This window comes from Spermophilus citellus, assembly GCF_964194105.1.
Source record: "Spermophilus citellus genome assembly, chromosome: 2".
Lineage (NCBI taxonomy): Eukaryota > Metazoa > Chordata > Mammalia > Rodentia > Sciuridae > Spermophilus > Spermophilus citellus.
In genome coordinates this window covers 88,776,207-88,799,519 of record NC_138183.1, presented here as the reverse complement: position 1 = coordinate 88,799,519, position 23,313 = coordinate 88,776,207, and the positions used below count along the sequence as shown (strand labels likewise).

General features: G+C 36.0%; 1 protein-coding gene across 2 annotated transcripts; it reads right to left on the bottom strand.

Moving 5' to 3' along the window:
* Window positions 1-2,642: 2,642 nt before the first annotated feature.
* Window positions 2,643-23,259, bottom strand: RMI1 (RecQ mediated genome instability 1). 2 transcript variants are annotated; one of them, XM_081266490.1, is made up of 2 exons: window positions 23,076-23,244; window positions 2,643-5,933 (listed from the first exon to the last, which is right to left on the bottom strand). In XM_081266490.1, exon 2 carries the CDS (start codon window positions 5,922-5,924, stop codon window positions 4,044-4,046), a length of 1,881 nt encoding a protein of 626 aa, XP_081122616.1. In that variant the 5' UTR covers window positions 5,925-5,933; window positions 23,076-23,244; the 3' UTR covers window positions 2,643-4,043. The 2 variants fall into 2 exon arrangements, 1 of the variants encoding a protein (XP_081122616.1); XR_014018811.1 differs by lacking the exon at window positions 2,643-5,933 and adding an exon at window positions 16,552-16,610 and having other exon boundaries at window positions 23,076-23,259.
* Between the last annotated feature and the right edge of the window lie 54 nt (window positions 23,260-23,313).

Below are 23,313 nucleotides of genomic sequence, written 5' to 3'. Positions count from 1 at the left end.
CCCATTTAAAAAAAATTATACACACACACAATAATAAAATAAAATGCTTAATGAGAAGTCACTAAAAGGCATTAAGCAAAGGCATAAAGATTTTGATAACATACTTTACTAGGGTTAAAGGCAAATCACTCAACCATATAACTCAAGCAGTTTATATAACAGAGCCGTGATTCTTAAGCGGAAGCATCTTCCCCCCAGGAAATATTTGGCAATGTCTAGAGATATTATTGGTTGTCCAAACTGGAAGAATTCTGTTGTCATCTAGTGGGTACAGGTCAGGAATGTTGTTAAACTTCTATAATGCACAGGATAGGCTCCTACAATAATTGTCTTAATAAATAGCAGTAGAGGGACCCCTAAGGCTCAGAAAGCAATGTCAAGAGTTAATAAATGGGATAGCATAAAATTAAAAAGCTTCTGCACAGCAAAAAACAAAAACAAAAACAAAAAACAACAACAACAACATAAAAAAACAATTAGAAATGTGAATAGAGGGGGCTGGGATTGTGGCTCAGAGGAAGAGCACTTGCCTCGCATGTGTGAGGCACTGGGTTCAATCCTCAGCACCACATAAAAAATAAAACAAAGATATTGTATCCATCTATAACTAAAAAATAAATATTTAAAAAAATGTGAAGAGAAAACCTACAGAACGGGAGAAAATCTTGCTAGCTACTCTTCTGACAGAGGATTAATTTTATATATTCTAGAATATATAAAGAGCTCAAAAAACTTTACAACAAAAAAAAATCAAATAACCCAATTAACAAATGGACATATGAATTAAACAGACACAACTCAAAAGAATACAAATGGCTGACAAATACATGAAAAAATGTTCAGCATCATTAACTATCAGGGAAATGCAAATAAAAACTACACTGAGCCGTGCATGGTGGCGCATGCCTGTAATCCCAGCGGCTCAGGAGGCTGAGGCAGGAGAATCACAAATTCAAAGCCAGCCTCGGCAATGGCAAGGTGCTAAGCAACTCAGTGAGACCAGGTCTCTAAATAAAATACAAAATTGGGCTGGGGAAGTGGCTCAGTGGTTGAGTGTCCTTGAGTTCCATACCTGGTACCATGATCCACCTCCCCCCCCACCAAAAAAAAAAAACCTACACTGAGATTTCATCTCATACAAGTCATTTTGTCAGTCATCAAAAATAAAAATAATAATAAATGTTGGAGAGGATGTGGAGAAAAAGGAACACTTTTACACTGTTAATGGGACTATAAATTAGTACAACTACTATGGAAATCAGTATGAAGGTTCCTCAAAAGACTAGACATGGAGGGCTAGGGTTGTGGCTCAGTGGTAGAGTGTTCGATCCTCAGCACTACATTAAAAAAAAAAAAAAAAAGATATTGTGTCCACCTATATTAAAAAAAAAGACTACACATGGAACCACCAAACTACCATATGACCCAGCTATACCATTCCTTGGTATTTATCCTGAAGAATTAAAATCATCTTACTACAGTGATACACGCATACCTACGTTCATAGCAGCACAACTCACATTAACCAAACTGTGGCACCAGCCTAGGTGTCCATCAATGGATGAATGAATAAAGAAAATGGATAAAAAATACACACACACACACACACACACACACAATGGAATTCTATTCAGTCATAAATATAAGTGAAATTATAGCATTTGCAGGAAAATGGATGGAACTAGAGATTTATTTCATATTAAGCAAATTAAGTCAAACTCAGAAGATCCGTGCAGAAACTGGAAAAGAAAAAGGAAAAAAAGGTGGGGATGATCTTCTAAAAATCAAAGGGAGATCCTTAGAAGAAAGAGACTAAAGGATGAGAAGCAGGGAGGGAGTGGGGAAGTGCTAGGGATTGATATTGGCCAAATTATATTGTTACATTGTGTGCATGTACAAATATGTAACAACAAATCCCATTATTGTGCATAACTATAATACACCAATAAAATGTGGGAAAAAAAGTCTAGCAGTGAAGCAACAAATAAGTACAATTACAACACACATATTAGTCTGAACAATGCACAGGAGGGCATGTAAGTGGAAAGGGAATTCATGAAACACTATGGTGGGCATCTAAAACTTACACTGAGTTGGAAATATGATTTGAGGAGATAGGGGAATCAGAGTATAAGCACTAAAAGCATGAATATGAAAGTGAGAGGTATATTCCTATACATATTTAAGGAACTACAAGTAATTTGGTGTAACTAAAACTCAGGTGCAGAGTAGGCAGACAGAGAGTATTGAGGTATGATGTGGCTAAAAAGGAAATCAAGGGTCATATCATAAAAGGCCTTTAGACTAGATGAGGAGTTTCAGATTTCACCTTGTAATTAAGGAGTAAGAGACTGATATTAAAGGTAAACGATACACAAAAAGAAAATTTATTTTAGAAAGATCATTCTGGCAGCATTATAGAGAATGGTTTGAGAGAAAAATAAGATCAGGACCAATTAGCAAACCACTGGAATAATCCAGGTGAGAGAAAACTACAAATAAAAGCAAAGCATGAAGAAACAATATAGAAGGATGAATTGGTACTTTTTTTCAGCAACTCAGTATGAAGGGAATAAAAGGTCGAATTATAGTCTTTAAGCACCATTCATAAAGACAGAATACAGACACTTAGTATTTACCTTCCATATATTTCCTATCAAGCTATTTTCACTAAAGTAAGCACAGTGTCTCCATTTGATTATTTAGGCATTTATTTAACATTTTAAAAATCAAGGTACTTTAAAACTTTGAAAGATTAATTAATGTAAGTTTAACTCTCAAGTATAACTTTCTAAGAGCAAAGTGGAAGAATGGCTAAAAGCCTCCATTTAAAACAATCAGCACTTAACAACAAAACTAAAGGAAAGCATATACGTATAGCTAATTCATCTAATGACATGGAAAATACCTCTTTTAATCTGATAAAGTACTTAATAATGATGAAGTTTTCAATGTCATTTAAAATAAATTCTCGGGCTGGGGATGTGGCTTAAGTGGTAGCGCGCTCGCCTGGCATGCGTGCGGCCCAGGTTCGATCCTCAGCACCACATATAAACAAAGATGTTGTGTCTGCCGAAAACTAAAAAATAAATATTAAAAAAAAAAATTAAAATAAATTCTCCTTAATAAAGCATTTTAATCATTCAATGTAATCTCTGAAGTATCGAGTTAGTAAGGTTTACTTTTAATATGCCATACAAATATTTAAAATTAGCAAAATAAAAATTAGCAAAGCATGGGCTGGAGTTGTGGCTCAGTGGTAGAGCGCTTGCCTAATGTGTACAAGGCCCTGGGTTCCATCCTCAGCACCACAAAAAAAAATAAATAAATAAATAAAATAAAGGTATAAAAAAAAAATTAGCATGGCAATTTGCATTTGAAGGCCTGATATCTTAATCCATTTTTTTCCTAAGAATAACAAAACAAACAAATCAAATGTTAGGTACTCAACATATTAGAGGTAAAATTACTTGTTTATTAACTTCAATAATAGGACTCGTCAGGAACATCAATACAATACTTTGCAATTATTCTACATGAAATAAGATAAAAACAAATTTATTGGGCTGGGGATACAGCTCAGTAGAGTGCTTGCCTCATATGTACAAGGCCCTAGGTTCAATCCCCAGCACAACAACAACAAAAGAGGTCAAAATATTGATATTCATTAAATAATCCACTAATTAAAAAAAAACTTATTAATAGTCACCAAATTCTACTATAAAAAATTCATTTTTAAAAAACCCTACACATATAACAAACATGATTAAATATTTTAAACTGATATACGCTATGAAACTTCACTTTTTCTTTCTATAAAAAAAGTTTCAAAAATAAAATTGTGAATTAATTCTAAATATTTCCTTGTTTTGAATGTCCTTAAATACTGTTTTAAGGCTGAGTACAGTAGCACAAGCCTATAATCCTTGCTACTCAGGGGTCTATGGGTAAGGATCATGAGGTTGAAGGCAGTCTGGACATCACTGCAAGACACTGTCTTAAAAAAACAAACAACAAAAAAGCATGCAATATATTTTAGTAAATTATTTATTCAACCGCTTCTTTAGGTTCTCAAGGTGTTCCATATTAACATCTTGTAATGCAAGTACCACTGCTCTACACAAGGAAGGATTAAATGAAATAGTCATTAGACAGCACAAATCTATTAGATCTCTCTGACATTTCTGCAAACCTTCTAGGAACTTTTGGTATTTAAGAGGATCTTTTTTTAACTGTTTCATTTCTGGTACGGAAAACCCTATCAAACTAGTAAGTATTTCATCTACAAAGTCTACATCGAGGTATGCAGTACCATCAGAAATCTTTGCAGTTATATTCCAAATGCCACCAGAACTTGAGAGATTTCCAGTTAAAGTTACAATAAATGCTTTGATTTTCACTGTAGTAATTTCCTTTGGTTTGTTAGCCATTAGAACAGACAAATAGATAAAAGGTGGTGAATACAAATCCATGCCAGTAAAAAGATCAGTGCTAGTCTCTGAGGAACGTAAAGAACAGGTATGTAAATGGTAGCCATTTTCATTAGAAATTTGTGAGCTTTTTTTGGATACATCATTGACCAGTTCTTTATTTAATATTTTATCATTTAAGGAATAGCTACTTGAACAGCTGATGATTTGTTTTATTTTATAATCTGTCTCTGAGTTTTTATCTTTTCTTGTAAAATCATGGGCTAAGGACACATTACAATGATCCAAAAAAACACTGCTGTTTTTCTCTCTAGCAGAAGGACTACCAAAACACCTATCTTCATGAGTCCCTTGTTTAGATAAATGTTCTTCATTCCATTTACTATTTTCTTGTTTGTAAATCAAAGAAAAGTCATGCAGAGTATTAGGTTTATGTGAAAATCTCTCTATGTTTTCATCTTTGTTTCTGTTCAAAGTCAATGTCTGCAATTCTCTAGTTTCCATTTGTTCTTTCTGGACAGTTTCTTCTAAAAGCAAGGCCTCCTCCAGTGAAAAGTCATCTAATTCCCCATCAGTGAAATGCACAGATTGGTCTGGTAGTTTCTCCTTTGGTCTAGGAGAAACAACAAATCCTGGCTCAATTCCTGGTTGTCTTGTGGGAATAGTATTTGAGGAACTACCTATATTGAAACATCTTTCCAAGGAGGTGTCATTATTTGCTGCAAGTTCATCATTTTCATCAAGACTTGCCAAGAGTTCTTCATCAGAAGGTCCTAACGCAGGATCTAGAACATCTGTAACTCTGGGGATGTTTTGGCAAGAATTATTTGGTATGACTGAAACAACGGGATCAGGTTCCCCAATTAATCTTGCAAGTACTTTTTCTTGTGCATATTCTTCTAAAAGAGCATCTACTTCACCTCCCAAAACCTTTACATTTTCTGGTTTCAACAAGAGAACACCAAGACGGAAAGAAATGTTTCCATAAATCAAAATTTTTGTACCTGGAGGAAGATCACTATGAAGAGCTGGAACAGACTGGTATTCCATTCCCTGCAATTGTATAATTCCATCAGTTAACTGCAGCATCAACATTCGTGAAGACTTTGCTTCCCAAGGTTTGGGGGTAACTTGTGTTTCAGCAGTAACTAAATCATTAGTTGTATTCTTTCCTCTCAACTTCTGTATCTGGGAATATGCAGGTTGACTTACATCAACCAAGGAAATAATCTGTAGAGCATAAAATCCATTCAATTCTCCTTTTGGAAGTTCTAAAATGCCATCAGGTAAAAGAGGGTGTTCCAAATCTCTCAGATCAGTAAGTAGCCATTGCTCAAATACTTGTTTGTTTATTTGTGCCTGACTCAAATTAACATTATTACTTTCTTCTTGGATCCAGTTAATACAAGCTTCCAGCCACATTAGAGGTACTTTAACACGCCACGTAGCTAACAGCCAGGTTTCAACTCTTGAAGCAATACCAGTTACACTCATTTCTGTTACCTGAAAACAAAAAAATTAAATATTATGATAATATAGTACATTTAAATACAGCTACTACAATTCTCTAAAATGTACAAATAGATATAAATACTATATCTTTTCTATTTTTCTCTAATATCTTATAAATCTTTGACTTTCTACTCATCAAATTCAAATATCAGAATAATCTGATAGTATAATGAGAAAAGCAAAACATTTGAGACAGATATTAAGGTTGAAAGCTGATTGTCAAATTAGAGCTATATGATCTAAATTAAGTTTCATAATTTCTCTAACCCAGATGTTTCATTTATAAAGTGTCAATGACACCATCTATCTTACCGCATTAAGAATTACATGATCCATGGGCTGGGGTTATAACTCAGTTGGTAGAGCACTTGCCTAGCACATGTGAGAAACTGGGTTCTATCCTCTCAGCACCACATAAAAATAAAATAAAGATATTGTGTTCATCTACTATAAAAAAAAAAAAAAAAAAAAAAGAATTACATGATCCAGATGTAGGAGTGCATACCTGTGATCCCAGCTCCTGGGGAGGCTTAAACAGGAAGATACCAAGTTCAAGGCCAATCTGGGCAACTTAACAAGATGTTGTCTCAAAATAAAAAGTAAAAAAACCTGGGGATATAGCAACTTAATGAGACCCTGTCTCAAAAAAAAAAAAAAAAAAGAATAAAGTTATAACAAAAAGACCTATAGTTATTTTTATTTTAGACTGTATGATCAGTTTCTACATTGGATAAAGTCTTAGACTTCACTGAAATTAGTAAACTGATACTTTTTTATAAGTTCTTTAACAAGAAAAATAACAGCAGACTGAGCTGATATAAAACATCTTATTTGTTTCACTAAACATTCTCAGTAGCCCTGTCAGGTAAATAAGCAAAACAGTAAGTATTAATCCATCAATTATTCACAAAAGTTGAATTTATGTCTCCTACAAATGAAGATTATTTTTCATACCCAGAATTGAGCCCAGGGACGCTTAACCACTGAGCCACATCCCCAGACATTTTCTATATTTTATTTAGAGACAGGGTCTTGCTAAGTTGCTTAGGTCGTCAATAAATTGCTGAGGCTGACTTTGAACTCATAATCCTTCTGCCTCAGCTTTCCAAGCTGCTGGAATTATAGATGTATACCTGGGAAAATGAAGATATTTAAGAGAGAGAATTTATTTAAGTTTTAATCTATCTACAAGAAAACTAACTTGGAACAGCAGCACAGAATTTGATGACAGGATTGAGAACTGGTAGTTCAATAGAGTATTCAAACCCTCTACTGCTCAGAAATAGCCTTGAGAGCTAAGACAATTAGCACTTAAGGGTTATAAAATGTAGCACAATGGCTCATCCTGTAATCCCAGTGGCTTAGGAGGCTGAGACAGAGGGGAATCATGAGTTCAAAGTCAGCCTCAGCAAGGTGCTTTAGCAGCTCAGGGAGACCCCGTGTAGCTCGGCGGCCAAGTGTCCCTGAGTTCAATCCCCATTATTTAAAAAAAAAAAAAAAAAAGATGAAACTTTAGAAAGAATTGCTGGCCTAATTTCATGGGTGCAAGAATTTGATAGTACGGTTCTTGGGAATCCTGTTATCACTCAGGGTAGAACAGAGGCTACACAGAATAAAAACATGAAGCTGGAGTGAGAGAAACAGAAATAAGTGACTATGAGAAAGTTATTCGTTCTAATTTTTTTTAAATTGTTTCCTAATTTCTATACTTACCTCATAAAAATTAAAGATAGGAGGGGCAATGACACAAGCAGTAGTTCTGAGTATAACTGTAGTACCAGATAATCTTTCACTTATAAATTCTGTGATCAAGTTGTTTGACTTCAAGGTATCCTACTTATCTGATTTGTAAAATAATAATAATAGCATTTTCTTATTAGATTTGCTATGAACATTAAATTAATATAGAAAAAGCAGCAGTTGGCACATAGTAAGACCTAGGGAATGTAAACTATATTATTAAAATACCTACTATAGCCAGGTATGGTGATACATGCCTATGATACCAGCTACTCTGTACGTTGAGGCAGGAGGATCTCAAGTTTAAGGACAGCTTGGCTTACTGAGACTCAGTACCAAATAAAATTAAAATCCTGGGCTGGGGAGCTCAGATGCTCCTGGGTTCAATCCTAGCAAACAAACAAAAACCCCTTATTTTAGATTGTATAACCAGTTTCTACACTGGATTAAAATTCTAGATGTCACTGAAATTAGTAAACTGACACTTTTTTATAAGGTTTTAAACAAGAAAATAATACACCTACCTGAGATTTTAGGAGCTTGAACTCTGAAAATGCTAGCTTAACTCACCTTAAGCTACACCGTAGCAACAAAACTATTTTATACTGTATCTCTCTAAGAACAACTGAAAGAAGTATAGCACACTCCTGACAAATGCAAAGAGAGAAAACTAAAACTTCAGTTTATTCTTGATGCTAAAACTGCCAAACATCTTCTCATATTTCTCAGTGACACGGACTCCTTATCATTGCCTTTAAATTATTCTTTTGTTCTATATTTCTGTCCTAGCACAAGTAAATGCCAGATAAGTCCTTGTTATCACTAAAAAAATTTTTAAAGACCCATAAAAGAGGATATATAATCACATAGCTCTCAGGAACCCACCGTGAATTAATTATTATTAATTTAATAAACTATTAAAATTTATAGAGATGGCCAGTTACAGTGGCGCATGCCTATAATCCCAGGATGGGGTGGGAGGATCGAAAGTTCAAGGCCAGCCACAGCAATTCAGAGAGGCCCTATACAACTGACCCTGTGGGTTCAGTCCTTAGCACCACACAAAAAAATTTAAAAAAAGATATTGTGTCCATCTACAAAAGAAAATGTTTAAAAAGGGGAGGGAGGTGCTGGAGGTGTACCTCAGTGGTAAAACACCCCTGAGTTCAATCCCCTGTATAAATAAGGGACATTAGTTCATTTTAATTATGGAACTGGTGAATCTTTATATTGAAGAAAATGATGAAGAGTACATATATATGTGTGTGTGTGTGTGTGTGTGTGTATATATATATATATTAATTCTATATGAAATCAATGGAAAAATTCAAAAGTAAGAGATCTTTTCCTGTTGTGATGAAAATCAACGTGAAGTTGAGGGTGGGTAGCACATGCCCATAATTTTAGCTACTAGAAAGACTAAGACAGGAAGATTCAAAGTTCAAGGCCAGCCTGGCAGAACTGGAAAGACCTTGCCCCATCACAGAAAATAAAGCTGGGCATAGTGCTACATTCCTGTAATGCCAGCAATTCAGGGGTCTGAGCCAGGAGAAGCAAAGGTCAAAGCTAGTCACATCAACTTAGCAAGACCCTATCTCAAAATAAAAAATAAAAAGGCTTGAGATGTGGTTCAGTGGTTAAGAGTCTCTGGGTCTAATCCCTGGTTGGAGTCAGGCACGGTGGTACATGCCTATAATCCCAACTACCTGGGAGGCTGAGGGAGGAGGATCACAAGTTCAAAGTCAGCTTCAGCAAATTAGTAAGACCCTTTGCCAAAATTAAAATTTAAAAGAATTGGGGAGTAGTTCAGTGGTAGAGTGCCCTGGATTCAATTCCCAACACTGTATGCAACTGGGAGAGGGGACAAAAAAGAAAAATATAGTGTCAAACTGACAAGTCTCTGTAACAAAGAAACCAAGAGTCTTTAAATCAGCTCCCTGAATTAAGAATGAAAATACCCGATTGTTACAAAAAGTAAAACATAAAATAGGTTATACAGTATGCTAACTTTTGTACATGAAATACAGAAAAATAATCATATTCTTAATTATATGTATATTCATGAAGGACCTCCAGAAAGACATATGAGAAACATATAAAACTTCGTCCCCCAGAAGGACATAAAAGAAACATAAAAATTCAAGTACATGGCTACATTCAATAACAAGAGCAAAATCTTCATTGTCAGGAACAGAGGAGATATTTCAAGAGTAGTAATGGACACTAAAACCATGCAGCCCACTGGGATAGGGAGGGGACTTAGATAAAAAATAGTGTCACTAAAGCTCCAACGTCCAGCATACCTTGCAAAGGACAAAAAGACCAAAACTGGAACAGAAGTCTTGCTGGAATTGATGGAAAACAACGTCCTACCCAAAACGTACCTGTGGCCTGTAGAAGAAACAGAAGCACCTGGAGGATAGAAAATGGGCTTGCATAGCATGTATGAGGGTACATAATATATACAGGATGGTGTAGAATTGGGCTATTCATAAAAATAAAAATCCCTAATAAAACAACCAACATAGAGCCAGTACCAAACTAAGAAAACTCCAAAACCAAACAAAAGTGGAAAAACTTCTATTCAACATGAGCCAGCAAACCAAAATTATATACTCCAGGAAAATTATAATCATCATCATTGGCCACAGCAGCAGATACAAGTAGGAGAATTCAAACCTGAAGAAAAAAATTTAAAATTAAGAATTTTAAAAAATATTTTTAGTTATACATGGACACAGTATCTTTATTTTGTTTATTATTTTTATGTGATGCTAAGGATAGAACCCAGTGCCTCACATGTGCAAGGCAAGTGCTTTGCCACTGAGCCATAACCCCAGCCCTAAAATTAAGACTCTTAAAGAGAATACTAAAGACAAATAGAGAATTTATGCATTGGAAAGTACCTGAAACACACTACAAAGAAAGATTAATAGGGCTGGGGATATAGCTCAGTTGGTAGAGTGCTTGCCTTGCATGCCCAAGGCCTTGGGTTCCATCCCCAGTACCAAAAAAAAAAAAAAGAAAGAAAGATTAATAAATTAAGCAAAGAGGCGGGGGAAAGCTAAGAAGTAAAAGACAGGTTCCAACAGTGAAATAATTACAGCTTTAGAAAAAGAAACTAGCAGTGAAGGAGATATTTTTTTAAAAGATAATGACTGAAGGGCTAGGGGCATGGGTTAGTAGTAGAGTGCCTACCTAGTATCTACAAAAACCCTGGGCTCCAATCCCCAATATGGCAAAAAGAAAAATAAAAAGATAATGGTTGAGCCAGGTGTGGTGGCACATGCCTATAATTCTAGCAACTCAGGAGGCTAAGGCAGGAGGATCTGGAGTTCAAAGCTAACCTCAACAACTCATCGATGTCCTAAGGAACTCAGCAAGATCCTGCCAAAATACAAAATACATATATATACACAAAATTAAAAAGGCTGGGGATGTGGCTCACCCCTGGGTTCAATCCCTGGTACAAAAAAAAAAAAAAAAAAGATAATGGTTGAAACTTTATTTTAAAGTTAAAAAAAAATGACCTTCTAGGTTGAAAAGCCCAATATTACTATCAGCATTTTCTAAAATCCTCTTAAATATAGTGTGGCAAAATGAAAACATTACAGATATAAGAAAAAAGTATCTTAAGATCCAATAAGCTAGATCTAAAATTCTAGTTAATAAAAATGTAGAAAATGAGAAAAAGAATTCACAAGGAAATTAAGGTATTCTTATTTTGCCAACGAGGATAATAAAAATAGTAAGTTTGGAATTTTACAGAAAAATATAAAATGTGTTTGTGGTAAGGATGAAGAGTATTGGAAAAACATTCATAAACACCCTAAAACTCCATGCAAAATGAATTTTTTTTCCTGGTACTAGGGATTAAACCTCAGGGGCACTCTACCACTAAACTACATCCCTAACTCTTTCATTAAATTTTATGACAGGGTTTTTTTTTTTCTTTCCTTTTCTATATATACATATATACAGTTGTAGATGGACACAATACCTTTATTTTATTTATTTTTATATTGTTCTCAGGATCAAACCCCGTGCCTCACACATGCTAGATATGTTAGGCAAGCGCTCTACCACTCAGCTATAACCCTTTATGACAGGATCTTGCCAAGCTGCCAAGGTTGGCCTCAAACTTGCCTCAGCCTCCTGAGTAGATGGAATAGATGGGATTATAGGCATGTTCCATCACTCTTGGCCAAAATGAATTTTTAAAAAGTCATAAAACTTAGCATAACCCTATATCAAAATAGAAAATAAGGGCTCAGGATTTAGCTCAGTGGTAGAGAGCTTGTCTAGTATGTACAAGTTGGTTTAATCCTGAGTTCAGAGGGGAAGAAAAACCTAAGAATGAAACAATGTCAACAAATCTTGGAAGCCGAATACAAATAAGTAAGTGGTACATAAGCCAAATACAAGTAAGTAAGTGGTACATATCTTAGCAGGCATCAGAAAGTTGAATGTTAAACTGGTTTTAAGGATGGCTTAAAAAAACCCCAAACCCGGGATGGGGTTGTGGCTCAGCAGTAGAGTGCTTGCCTAGTTATCAACCTCCTAACCTGGGTTTAATCCTCAGCACCACATAAAAATAAATAAACAAACAAATAAATAAATAAATAAATAAAATACATTAAAAAAAAAAAAAAAACCCAGAACCCACAAAAGGCAATACAAGTACTCTGGAAGAAAAAAAGAAGAGTCTAAAAATAGAATTGATTGGAAGAAGACATTTTAAACTGTGGCCAACACTAGCCCATGTCAGAAACTTAGACTTCTACTTTCTAGAAAGGAAAAAGAGATGGTCTCTAGCCTGGAGACAATAAGAGTAAAGCTGAAAGTAGACACAAGCATACTGAAAACAGGGAGAATTACTTGTTTTAAAATACTTAAATACTTAATAAATTCTTAAATACTGAATGCTGAACATGTAACACTCTCTTCATCCACAAAGCTTCAAGAAGTATCAGTGACTAGTCCTATTTTCTCCAAGAAAGAGACTGAAAAATCTTTCTCTGGGCAATCTTATCACCAACAGAAAAGACTTAAAGATACTAACATGAAAGATTTCCAATTAAACAGCCCATTTAAAAAATTTTTATTACTTATTGATGGACTTTTATTTATTTGTTTATAAGTGGTACTGAGAATTGAACCCAGTGCCTCACACATGCGAAGCAAGTGCTCTACCATTGAGCCACAACCCCAGCCCTTAAACAGCCTTTTTTTTTTTTTTTTAAAGAGAGAGAGAGGAGAGAATCTTTTTATTTTTAATATTTATTTTTTGGTTCTTGGCGGACACAACATCTTTGTTGGTATGTGGTGCTGAGGATCGAACCCGGGCCGCACGCACTCCAGGCGAGTGCGCTACCAGTTGAGCCACATCCCCAGCCCTTAAACAGCCCATTTTGAGACCACATCCAGATCCAGAGTTCCAATCAGCTTTCTAGTTTCCCACTCTTAATTATGACAAGTTATCTAATAAGAAACTATATCAGAGAAAAATGCAATGAATTGATTATGGAGATGAAAACTTCAAATAGCTATCATTAATAATATCCTCAGGCAGGTAAGATATCATATTCATTAATTAAGAGTAGTATGCTGTAACAAGGAATAGGACAAAAAAAAACTCTGAGAAATTTAAAATGACAATAAAGTTATAAACTCAGTAGAATAAATGGAACATAAAGTTATAAAAATCTCCAAAAGCAAAAACACTAGTACAAAAAAAATCTATGGTACACAGAAGGAAAGACAAAAACAAAAAGGAAACCCAGAAAGTCTTAATAAACTAGGCGTTCAAAAAAAGGGGGGGGGCGGGAGGAGAAAATAATAAAAAATAAATTGTCCAGAACATAAAGACAAGAGTTTCCAAATAGAAAGGAACCAACACAAAGAATATCATTACAAAATTTTAGAATACAGGGATAAAGACTCTACAGCTCTCAGAGAGGGAAAACACAACAAATAGGTAACACTGAGAGCCCACAAAATGAAAATGGCTTTATGCTTCTCAGTGTTAGCTAGCAGGTAAATAAGCAATTATTTCAAATTTCTGAATGAAAATAATTTCTAACCAATAATTCTTCACCCAGGCAAAGTATCTATCATTTATGACAGTGAAATACATTTGGTCACACCATCATTGTCTCAATTATAGAAGATGTGCCCTAACATAACAAAGAAATAAATCAAGAAAGAAGAACACATGAGGTCTTACACAAAAGAAGGGTAAAACATGGTGAAGGGTATTTAAGGAATATAAGGACAAACAAAGGGCTTCAGGATAGATTATTTTTTCAACAAGATGAAACTGTGTAAGACCACTATATTCAGGTTTTCACATAATCATTTTTCTTGATTACTCTTTTGTGACACTGGAACACTGATGCCTCTCAATGTAGAGAGGAGATTTAAGTAACCAAAATAGTTAGGAGGTTGATAATATATAGAATATTGTATTTATATTTATATTTATTTCCTCTGAAAATGAATCAAGATAACTCAAGAGAAAAACAAAGGTTGTAGAGAAGAGATAGAGCACTATTTATATACAACATGACCTAGTTGTAGGCATCATATATGTAGTCATAAATAATACACACTCTAAATACTAATCAGACAAAAATTTTAACATGACCATTCAGTGAGATTGGAAAAATGTGTGAGGATGGAGATGAGGGACAGTGAGAAAGATAGGTGACCAAATCCTCATCTTTAAGGTAAAAGTCAACAGAAAAACTAAAACTGAAAAATCAAGAAGCAGCAATCTATGCCTGGTTTTCAGAGATATCACAGTAAATACAAAATAGAATCCACTTGAAATGCTTATAGTAGTGGGGGACAAGGGATGTCTTTTTCAAAACGCTTTAACCTGTGCACCTGTAACAAAGGCAGGAGGATTGCAAGTTCAAGACCAGGCTCACCTACTTAGCAAGATCCTGCCTAAAAAAACAAACAACAACAAAAACAAAAAAACACAACTTTTTTAAAAAAGGTCTGTGGTGGAGCTCAGTGGTAGAGCATGCCTAGGTTCAATTCCCTATGCTGTTAACCTTGGTTTTTTTTTTTTTTCCCATCATTTTTTTTCAGGGCCAAAGACAGAACTCAGGGTCTTATACATGCTAGGCAAGCATTTTGCCACCCCAGCTAAATCCCCAACCCCTCAATCCCCCAATATGGCAGGGGGAAAAAAAACACTTTAAAATTTGATATTTAAATGATTTATGTATAACACATTTCTTCTATCATCTAGGTTTCACTGATTTCTTTGCACTGATTTTAATGTTTAGACTTTTTTTTTTTTTTTAATTGCTGGGAGAAGTGGTGCATGCCTGTAACCCTAGCAGTTTGGGAGGATGGTGAGTTCAAAGCCAGCCTCAGCAAAAATCAAGGCGCTAAGCAAATCAGTGAGACCCTGTCTCTAAATAAAATATAAAATAGGGCTGGGGATATGACTCAGTGGCTGAGTGCCCCCGAGTTCAATTCCTGGTACCCCCCCCCCAAAAAAAAGTTTCTTTTTAAATTTTTTAAAAATTTGTTCTAATTAGTTATACATGACAGAATGCATTTTGACATATCATACATAAATGGAGTATAACTTCTCATTCTTCTAGTTGTTTATGATGTAGATGGAAATTTTCTTAACTTTATCTTCCATCTTTCTAAGTTCTTCATTACTGCTACCAGCAATGAACAAAATAGCACAAGAGTATATGTGTTTAAAACTTAAAGGTTGGGCTGGGGATGTGGCTCAAGCGGTAGCGCGCTCGCCTGGTGTGCGTGCGACCCGGGTTCGATCCTCAGCACCACATACCAACAAAGATGTTGTGTCCGCCGAGAACTAAGAAATAAATATTAAAAATTCTCTCTCTCTCTCTCTCTCTCTCTCTCTCTCTCACTCTCTTTAAAAAAAAAAAAAAAACTTAAAGGTATTGCTGGGCATAGTAGCACATACCTATAATCCCAATGACTTGGGGAGACTGAGACAGGAGGATTGCTAGTTCAAAGCCGGCCTCATCAATTTAACGAGGCCCTAAGCAACTTAGCAAGGTCCTGTCTCAAAATAAAACATAAAAACGGCTAGGGATGTGGCTCAGTGGTTAAGCATCCCTGGGTTAAGTCCCTCATACCAAAAATAAATAAATAAAAAAAATAAAGATCATAAACTTAACAAAGCAAGGACGTCTACTGTCAGTATTTCAACACTGTACTAACAATAAGGCAACAGAAAGAAATAAAAGGCACATAGTTTAAACAAGGAAAAATAGTATAAGAGAGACCTGTAGGCCAATGGAACACAACAGAGAGCCTACAGCCAAACAGCAAAATACTATTTTGTAATAAAAAAAGTATTAATGCTATTTTGTAATAAAAAAAGTATTAATACTATTTTGTAATTAAAAAAAGTATTAATGCACACAAAAACACAAATGCAGTAAATGAAGACAAAGAATATATAATTTCATTTATATGAAATTCTGGAATATGAAACACTACAAAAACAAAACACAATTTAATGGTTGCTAAAGGCTTGGAGTGTGGAAAGGGGCACAAAGAAATATTGGGGTCAACGTAACTGTTATTGTGGTAGTTACACTGACTACAGGTACATGTGTTATCAAAACTTACAGAACTTACACCAGAGTATAAATTTTATTGAATGTAAATTATGGCCCAATAGAAAAACTAAGGGTAAACATCAAAAGAAGAGAAATATAATTAACTACCTTTCACACTAGCTAAGGAAAACAGAAGAAAACAATTCAAGAAAAGGCACAAAGAGTGGATAAGTGCTATAAATAGAAACAGTCCAAATCTGTCAGCAACAATAATGAACATAAATAGGTTAAACTCACCTATTAAAAAAGTCTCAAATTGTATAAACCAAAACCAGATGAATGCTTCACCAAAACGTGAGACCTAAAACAAAACCAACACCAAAATATGAAATTAATTACAATAAAGTTATGCTAATATGCAGAAGCTAGAAGTGGAAAAGGAAAAGAAAGATGGGGAAGATATCATAAAAATCAAAGGGACATCAGTAGAGGAAAGGGACCAAGGGGTGGGAGGTGGGGAGGGATCAGGGAAACGCTGAGAAGTGATACTGGCCAAATTATGTTGTTATACTGTGTATTGAGTACATGTACAAAAGTGTAACAACAAATGCCATCAGTATGTACAACTATAATGCACCAATAAAAATGTGGGGGAAAAAAGATTTTAATAAGGGCATGTTAAAACCGCTCAACATGATTCCATGAGGTGATAGCTTAGAAATACCTTTTCCTCAATACTGAGATCTGTACTCATGTGACCTAAGATTTCAAAGTGCAATTTAATTGCACCTGTTATAATTTTTTTTATATATTTTTTAATTGTAGTTGGACACAATACCTTTATTTTATTTATTTATTTTTATGTGGTGCTGGGGATCAAACCCAGGGCTTTGCATGTGCTAGGCGAGCGCTCTACCACTGAGCCACAACCCCAGCCCTGTTGTAATTTTTTTAATCTCAAAAATTAAGCTAGATCTATAACCCTTAGCTGCCCTGATTCAATATGGTACTTATTTCCTCCACTAAAACTTAAACACCACAGTGCTGGCAAATGAACCTATTCTTTTTTTTTTAAAGATAGAGTGAGAGAGGAGAGAGAGAGAGAGAGAGAGAGAGAGAGAGAAAGAGAGAATTTTTTAATATTTATTTTTTAGTTTTCGGCGGACACAACATCTTTGTTTGTATGTGGTGCTGAGGATCAAACCCGGGCCGCACGCATGCCAGGCAAGCGCGCTACCGCTTGAGCCACATCCCCAGCCCCAAATGAACCTATTCTAATTTTCAAACTTGTTGTGGTAATGTGATTATGGTCATCAAGTAAACTGAAAGGAGAACAAAGTACAAATTCAGTAGAGTTATAAATTGTTTCAGTGAATTATAAATGCACAATTACAGCTAAAATGCTTGGATAATGTTTTATCCTATACATCATTCTGAATAGAGTATATGCCCCTAAGTTATTATTTGCAGCCAAGTAACACAAATGCTATTTTCCACTTGACCCTATTAAATACCAGGAGATGATAGCGTTTAGATTTTTAGAAGGAGGCAGGAACTAGCAAGAAAGGAAGAAAGACTAATTGTGAATAGAAAAGGTCAAGGTTAGATAAAAAATGAAATGAAAAGGATAACTTCAGAGATATCAGTCCTATATTCCAACAGGTACAGGTGTATAAACAGAGAATTAAAGAAAAGGATTTGCTGAAAATAAATTCAAAGCTCTTAGTTTTAAGATTTCAATTTTTTTCAAAATACTTATATCGGCAGCATTGTCTAACTCTCAAAATAATAATTATCTGCAATAGACAAGATATTACCATCTGCCTGACAGATGATGAAACTGAGGTACAAAGATAAGGCATAAAGATCAGTAGACCTAGAGCTAGAACTTAAATCCTGTTCATTTCTATTCCTATACCTTTTTCCAGACTGTATTTACTTAAGCACAAAGGGAAAGTATACCCAATCCCTTAGATAAAAATCCAAATAAATGGTCATTTTATAAGAGTATCACACTAAAACAAACAGACTTTTGTCAGACTTCATGTAAATAACAACCTTACCTAGCGTATTCTATTTTTTTTTTTTTTTAAAGAGAGAGGAGGGTGGAGGGAGGGTGGAAAGAAGGAAGGAATGAAGGAAAGAAGAGAGGGAGGGAGCGAGGGAGGGAGGGAAGAAGGAAGAGAGGACAGTTAATACAGAGCAAGCTTGATATGAACTAAGTATCCACAGTTCCTCCTTATTGTAATGTTTTTTTTTTTAAAGAGAGAGTGAGAGAGGGGAGAGAGAGAGAGAGAGAGAGAGAGAGAGAGAGAGAGAGAGAGAATTTTTAATATTTTTATTTTTTTACTTCTCGGCGGACACAACATCTTTGTTGGTATGTGGTGCTGAGGATCGAACCCGGGCCGCACGCATGCCAGGCGAGCGCGCTACCGCTTGAGCCACATCCCCAGCCCACCTAGCGTATTCTAAATTCTTTCATTTACAAAGTCAAATAAAAAACTTAAAAACTTCTACTCACTTTTACCTTTGTAATAGTGTCAAAACAACAGTGTTATAGCTAAATAGTATTTTTCCTTTCGTGATAGTGTTAAAACAACAGTGTTATAGCTAAATAGTATTTTTCCTTTCTCTGTAAGACTAAAATGCCACATAGAATAATTTTTATATTTTTCAAAATATTATAAACTGACATTTTAATGCTTATATGTCATTTTTTGTTTTAATTTGAAACATGCACTTCCGGGTATGTGCTACTGAAGACACAAAGTAACAAAACTCCTTTCAGCAGACAAGTAGATCAAATTCTAAAAAACACTGTTTATTAAACCATATGAACTAAATTGTTCTGTTAATGTGTGCCAGTCCTAAATAATAATTCCAAGTACTGCCCTCCAGATTTGAATCTCAATACTTCTGTAATCTCAACTGACATACTATAACTTGATAGTAATGTTATCATAAACAAACAAAGAAAAAAACAGGACATTAGTAAAACACAAGCAAATGTTATGAGTGATACATTGTACAAGCACTCAAAATACAGCTATTCTCAAATATTTTACCAAAAAGTCAAGAACTTGGGGGTGGGGGTGGGGAATAGACTGCTAAATGAATGTCTGTTACACAGAGTTTTTCACCTTAGCAAAGTAGAAGGTATGATTAATCCAGAACACATATATAGTCCATATAACCTATAAGAATTTTAATAAAAAGATGATTAAAAAATAGGACTCTTTCCTTTGGATTACAAAGAAATGTTTGTTAAAATGTTTAATTGAGGCAGTGGAGCATGCCTATAATCCCAGCTACTTAGGACACTGAGGCAGGAAGATCACTAAATATGAGGCCAGCCTCAGCAATAGTGAGATCCTGATTCAAAATAAAACTTAAAAAGGCTTATGGTATAACACAGCAGTAGAGCACTTACCTGGCATGTGCCAGGCCTAGAGTTCAACCCCTAGTACTAGGGTAATGAAAAAACAACAACAACAAAAAACTTTTAGCACACAGGATCTATATTATGCCACCCCACCCCACCTGGCTCTGCTCCCATCTCCAGCACTGAACCTAGGGCACTCTACCACTGTCTACCACTGTGCTACATCACCATTTTGAGACAGGGTCTCACCAAATTGCTCAGGGTCTCATTAAATGCTGAGGATGGCCTCAAACTTGCAACCCTTCTGCTTCAGCCTTCCCAGTTGCTGGGATTACAGGCATGCACCACCATGAGGGCTACAATACACGGTTTAGACTGGGATTCAATAAATGAGAACCTTAATCATTTGGTAAATTGTGTTAGTAGCATCTAGTCCTTCAGAGAATTCTTAAGGTTTTCATCCCTTCCCTTCTTGAGAAACTGAGCACCCACAGTCACAGCAGCTAGAAGCAGCTCAAAAGAGAGGTTAGCTAGGGCAGCACAATTTCCCATCTGCTGATACACAAAGAATAGCTTCTGATCCTCATCCACTGCACAAGAAAAAAATAAATTTGGAAAAGATGTCTTTTAAATTGTGCACCAGAAAAAAAAAAAAAGTCAATCTATAAGGTTGACTTACAGATTAATTCAATCAGCCTCACTCACCCAATTTTTAAAAACAGAAAAAGCTACCATCCTTTTGGATATAGTATGTGGCATTCAATCAATAACTAAAATTTAAAAACACTTAACTTCTTTTTGTTTGTTTTTGTTTTTTTTAATTCAGTTTTGTTTTTGTTTTCTGCTACTGGGAGTAGAAGCCAAGGGCACTCTACTATTGAGCTATATCCCCAATCATTTTTTTATTTTTAATTTTGAGTCAGGGTCATGCTAGATTGCAAAGGCTGACCTCAAACTTGCAATTCTCTTGCCTCAGCCTCTTACTGGAATAAAGGTGTGTACCACCAGGCCCAGCAACAATAAAAATATTTAAATCCATTCTATGTGTCCATTACCTTCATCTAAAAAAACAAATGTAAATCTGTGTCTTAATTTTGGGGGGATGATTTCATGATAATTTTGGAATTCTGAGAAGGTACTCTAAAAATTACAGAGGAAAAAAATCTATAATGATTAAAATCAGAAAAGCAATCAGAGGAGCTTTTTGTAGATGCTCCAAAACTTAATGTAGGGAAAGACAGAATAAAAGTCTGAAACTCAATTCTACTGTAACCCTTCTTAGTCTTAATTCTCTCCTCTATAAAACAAACAAAACAAACCCCAAAGATAACCACAACTTATTCAAAAGACTGTAATTAAGCATTACTGCACCATGTCTAGCACGTAATGGGGAATTCAGGAAATGGTAGTTATAAAAAATATTTAAATGACAACCCAGTTGGCTAGTGTATAATGTCAATTACATTAGCCTAACTAAAATAAAGGCCACAGTTAATACTATCTCTAAAATCACTGAAGGCCCCAAATCATCACTACACCATTATACCATTTATTCCATACGATTACACCAGACAGAGAAAACCACTGAATGAATTAAATGGAATCACAAGTCTTTGAGCACAGATTTTTTTGTTTATGGTGCTGGGGATAGAGCCTAGGCCACTCTGTCACTAAGAAAATATTGCCAGCCCTGGGCACAGGTTTCATACTGTTAAAACTCTCAATTTTAAATTTTTTCATTCTTTTAAAGAATGAAAGGATGGAGAAAAGACAGACTTCCCTGTTATCTAAGGAGGAAACATAAAGAGCAAATAGAAGAGATAAGAAAGACAAATGGAGGCAAAACCAAATAACAATCTCACAATAGCATCTAAAGAAAGTTAACATATTATGGTCTAGTCAAGACAGTGGTATTGGGAGGAAGCTGGCCCTCTCCAGAGCTGCTTGCTGCTTCCGTTGGATTCCCACTTTTCACCGCTTATCAAGGCAGAATAACATAGATGCAACAAAACTATTAACTTTTTTAAAAGCATCATTATTACAATACTCTTATATGTGCTTATTAGTGTTAGTGAAACATCCCATATTTTTAGTGAGACTCAACTAAATGTTGCAAATCCTGACTAGCAGATTAAATCTCCATAATTCAAGTACTACCAGCCCCTACATACACTCATCAATTCTTGGGTAAAGGTTTAACAAAAATCCTAACTTTGTATACTTTTTAACTAAAATGTGAGCTCAGTTTTACTTCTTTAACAAATACATTTTTCATGGTGGGAGCATTTGAAAATTGCACTAACATTTAAGGACTTATAGAAGCTCCACAACCCCAAACGCTTATGTTCTTATAGTTTTTGTCGAGGCATCTTCCGAGAATGTAAATGTTGGTACTTCAAAAGTCCTCGGTTCCCCTAACAAGAGTTTTCTTCCTAATCATGCAAGTAAATAATGGACGAAAGTAATTACTACAAAGCTATTTAAAAGAATGCTGCTAAAAGTATGTTGCAAATTACTCAAGAAATTGTTATAGCAGTAACGAATCAGCACAAATTCATTACCACACAATTTTCTCTCTCTCTGTACATACACACACATGTATTTCTATAGCAGATATAGCCTTATGGGTAGATTACAAAATCTTTACGCTTCAGCTTGCGTTTGGAATGATGGGTGGAAGATGGAAGGCTGAGCAACCATGCGAAAAGCCAGGTACTAGCAGAGCTAACGATTTCCCATGACCTTAAGCGTTTTAACAAAATAAGTCATCAAAACTTGGCGCAGGGGTCTTACAAAACAAGTGTAAACCGAACAGGCCAGAGGAGGAGCTATTTGAGGGGGAGGACTTGTGTTTTCATCACTGCCCAATCCCAGGGCTCAAGGTAAGCGCTTTGGAGTTGAATGAACGGAATGCGGATATCTGCAGCATATTTTGCGATTAGCATTTTAGCAAATGAACAATACTTAAGTTTTTCTCAAACTACAACGACTAAACTACAAATACCTGCATCACAGGGCCCATTAAGATAAAAAAGAAGAAAGAAACGAGAAGTCTCATTAGAACGGAGAGCACTGACTCCGGGGCGAAACCTGAGCAGCCCTCCCAGAGCCCAGGCTGTCCGCGAGTTTTCCCAGATCCCGCCCCAGAGATAAGCAGGCCGCGAGCCGCGGGCCTGACTGGCACGCTGGACCGCTACAAACAGCGGGTCTCTGAGGCGTAGGCGGGTTGCACTTACACCGCGCAGCTCGTCCCGCAGCCCGGCAGCCCGGGGAGGGGAGGAGAAAGCCAGGGAGGGGGGGAGGGGAAGAGAAAGCCAGGGAGGGGGGGAGGGGAGGAGAAAGCCAGGGAGGGAGGGGAGGAGAAAGCCAGGGAGGAGGGGGAGGGGAGGGAGACGCAAGTGTGAACTGTAGAAATGGGGGCATAAATCTGGGCCGAGCACCGACCTGGGCGTTCTGCCTTCCTCGTGCAACAGCAGATCCTGGGCCGCGCCCTGAGAACCGAAATCGCCACAGCGCGCCACCTAATTTTTTTTTTTTTTTTTTGCCTTTTCCCGCCAGATTTGCCCCGCGCTCGCGCCCCTCCTCCAACCCCAAAAGACTCCCTCCCGGCTGGAAAACGCCCCTTGGTCGCCCCCTCCCTGTGCGCGTGAACCAAGCAGACTTTAGATCTCGCGAGACGCTT